Source organism: Octopus bimaculoides, chromosome 10, assembly GCF_001194135.2.
Source record: "Octopus bimaculoides isolate UCB-OBI-ISO-001 chromosome 10, ASM119413v2, whole genome shotgun sequence".
In the NCBI taxonomy this organism is placed as follows: domain Eukaryota; kingdom Metazoa; phylum Mollusca; class Cephalopoda; order Octopoda; family Octopodidae; genus Octopus; species Octopus bimaculoides.
The window spans coordinates 31,002,688-31,006,678 of NC_068990.1; the positions used below are offsets into that span (position 1 = coordinate 31,002,688).

A 3,991-nucleotide genomic window follows, 5' to 3' on the forward strand; every position below is an offset into this window, starting at 1 on the left:
AGAGAGAGAGAGAGAGAGAGAGAGAGAGAGAGATAGATAGATGGACAGATAGATAGATAGATGGACAGACAGACAGACAGATAGATAGATAGATAGATAGTTGTGAACTCGAGTCAGGCTTCCTATAAAACAACCTAGATATTAATAAATTAAATTTATAGAAGACTAGAAGTAGAAACCTATGAAAGCATTGCTCCATTATGGTCACCCCTATAACACTGAAGCCAGTAAAACAGCAAAGAACTATAAAAATGTATATTAAATCGCTTATCGCAGATATGATGTAAATTACAAGATCAAAATAATATTCTTTTTCAGGTTTAACCCATATGCTGATGCAAATTGTCAGTGTTCACATGCATAGGAATATATGTCCGACGCATCCAATCTACAAGATTTTGGCCCCTCACACTTATCTACTTATGGCTATCAACAAGTACGTGCTTTTTATTTCTTGTTATTTTAATGAATAAGTACACCGTCTTCTAATAGATATTTTTGACTTTTATTATCGGAGATGTACCTGCGTAGCAGATGTTTTGATATGATGCGCTGAAACTAAAGCAATTTCAGCTTGGAAGGCCATTCAGAAACATAAAAAACAGTTATTTGTAATATCATTCCTATCACTACTGCCACCATGCCACCACTACCACCATGACTGCATCTACCATTTCTACTACTGCTCTCTCCCTCACATAGGATTGTTGCAGACTTTTTTCAATCTCCATCAGTGCTGTTTTTAGGTGGGACCTTTCACTACTTTTGGAATGTTAGTTGAAGCGATTTGCAACCTTCATCCGTCGTCTCATGAAGATCTTCCTCTCCCTTGGGATCTTGTTCCTTTTTGTGTTGGCATTGTGCTCTGGGACATATTTCTGGCATATGGTTTGCATAACAGACATGAAATCTTCTAGTTTCATGCCAATGTCTGGTGTGGAGAGACATTTCGGCCATTCCTATCCGAGGATCTCTTTTTGGACCGATTTCCAGTCTGCTCTGTGGAAGTTCAGATTGGAGAGATTTTGGGTGCTTCTTTTAGGCTGTATGTCTCTGGCTACTTTTGGTCCATACATAGACATCTCTATTATGTTATGATCCGTTACTAATGTCGGTGTTACTTTCACATCATGAACGATGTCCATATTGTTTGCAAAGCAGAGATCCAAAATGTTATTCGCCCTAGTTGGTCTGAGTACAACTTGCTCCATGAATAGGGCATTTGTGAGGTTGAGCAGGGACTCCACCTGTGCTTGCTTGCAATGAGTCATTCCTGAGAGCATGAGACCTTCGGGCCATTTGACGTTGGGGAAGTTGAAATCACCCATAAGAAATATGGTCACGTAGTGTTCCAGTTTCATGAGGATTTCTTTAATTCTTGTGAGGCAATCTTCAAACTTGCCTATGTGGTTTGGGGTATCCGGTGGGCAATATGTATTGGATATGACTATATTGTGTTGTCTTATGTTGCTTTATGACAGAATGAAGAATGTGGGGGAAAGGGAGAGACGGAGTGAGAAGAGGAGGAAAAATGAGAAGCATATGAGGGAGAATGTAAGACGAGAAGGGGAGAGGTAGATGTAATGGGAGACAAAGGAAGGGAGAGAGAAGTGAGAAAAGGAGGAAGATATGGAAGAGAGAGGGAGAGAGGTATGTGTAAAGAGAAACAAAGGGAGGGAGAGAGAAGATATGAAAAAGAAGGAGAAGGGAGAGAGAGGAAGAGGAAGGTATGAAAGAGAGAGGGAAGGAGCAGGTAACGAAGATATGAAGGAAAGAGAAAAACAACAGGTATAGATCGAGTGGGTTGCTGTCAAAAAGATAAAGTGAAAAAACGATAGTGAAAAGAAAAGGTTTCGTAACGAATTCGCTGCCGTAATTCTTCTCCTCTCTTCACTGTTCTCTCTCTCTCCCTTTCGCTCCCTCACTCTTCCTCCTTGACTCTCTCATTGGTCAACCGTGACCAGCGGCTATCTTTCTTTCTTCTCCCTGCCTTACAAGAGACGACACACATTTTTGCCTGTCTCCTGTCAAAGCTCGTTTCTCCAGCGTTCACCACTTCGCCTCGTTATGGCTTAACACCCCTTACCGTTTGTTTTTACTGTTTTCTTCTTACTGACCTGTTTTTATTACCACTTTAAATCTTCGCAAATCCCAAATTTTATTTAATTTGCTTTGCGGGAACGACTGTTTTAACGAAGATGCGTCTTGTCCCTAACGTTCGAAACGCGGAGTAGATAAAACAGGGGACAGCTGATGAAGTTCTTTATGTTGCTTGTCTCGTTTCTCTATTTGTTTCTTTCGTTATTCGAAAAAAAGTTCGTTTTCCATGTTTTTGTTTTTCCTGTTCTCGTTTTTCATGTTGTTCACGTTTTTTGACACCCTGTACCCATATATGCATGTGTATATACATATATATATAGGTATGTATACATACATACATATATATATATATATGTATATATATATATATATGCATATATATATATATTATATTATATTACATTATATTATATTATATTATATTATATTATATTATATTATATTATATGTATATATATAAGAAAGAAAAGAAATGTAAAAGTCACAGAAAGTTTGTATAATAAAGTTCATGGTGATATTAGGACCATATTACATCATTACATCATTACAAATTAAATAAGTACCGGTTTGTAATGATGTAATATGATACTAATATCACCATAAACTTTATTATACAAACTTTCTGTGACATTTACATTTCTTTTCTTTCTTATATACCTATCCCACGTGTATACAGAACTTTCCATTCTCCACGTTTCGATTGTCTTTACGTACAAATTTCGCCGAGGCCGACTTTATTTGGCTGGACAGAAATTGTGTGTCATCCCAAATGATAGATTCTTTTACTTATTTTACTCTCTCTCTCTCACTCCCTCCATCTCTCTCTCCCTCCATCTCGCTCTCCCTCCATCTCTCTCTCGCTTTCACACACACACACATGTCATATTAAAGAACCAATAATTTACATAATATACATATGTAATTTCATATCTTCTAGTTTCTATGTATGTGTGCGTTTATGAGTTTGTTTAAGTATGCACGCATGTATGTCTGTATGTATGTTCAACAATCACTCTCCTCCCCAAGCAAGCGTGATGGAGTTCACCCACTGGGGGCAATGAGAGTGGGAGCCCCCTCTGTTGTCACAACAGGAGAGGGAAAGAGAACCTACGGCACTGAAAATATTCGATGATGTAGACTCGTTCTTCTTTTCGAGTTTATGTTGTCCATGTGAAAGTCCTTTCCCCACTAAAAAAATCATGATGCACAGGCATTGCATGAAAAAAAATCCTATCACAAAATGGCTGGTCGTAGCCTTCGCATGTGTGGGACTTTCGGTCAGGCAATGGTGATACTTGAACAGGAGTTTGCAGCCATCATGTACGTACGTGTGTATGTATGTATGTATGTATGTATGTATGTATGTATGTATGTATGTATGTATGTATGGATGGATAGATGGATGTGTCTGTGAATGCTTGTTTGTGTATTCATTCATAAAAATATTCCTCTCTACAGTATTATTATGTGAATTAATACATTTTTCTCCTGAATCTATATTTTTGTAGTTTGGCATTCAAGGAACTTATAGCCCCTGGAGCCTGGGTCGACCAAACAATGACCGTTGGATCGGACGGAATGATGAAATTGCTTTGTAAAGGGTAAGGTATATGCTGAACGCGTGCACACACACACGCGTACACACACTCACACGTACACACACACACACGTACACACACACACACGTACACACATGCACACACACATACGCACATACATGCACATAAATACTCAGCCATCTACCCCCATAAATATTTATTTAAACACGTATGTATCTACATAAATGTAAGCATATTTATTCATTTATATATGTGTACACACATGTTTATATATCTATGTGTGTGTGTGTACACCCACACCTATATCATATATATATATATATATATATATA

At 37.9% G+C, this 3,991-nt stretch overlaps 1 protein-coding gene across 1 annotated transcript in view; it reads left to right on the forward strand.

The window, feature by feature from the left end:
• The window catches only part of LOC106875886 (allene oxide synthase-lipoxygenase protein), a 43,796-nt gene that overhangs the window by 23,512 nt on the left and 16,293 nt on the right, over positions 1-3,991 (forward strand). Inside the window, exons 5-6 of the mRNA XM_052971105.1 lie at positions 319-436; positions 3,609-3,701. Coding sequence (XP_052827065.1) covers positions 319-436; positions 3,609-3,701 — 211 coding nt within the window. The remainder of the gene's footprint in view (positions 1-318; positions 437-3,608; positions 3,702-3,991) is intronic.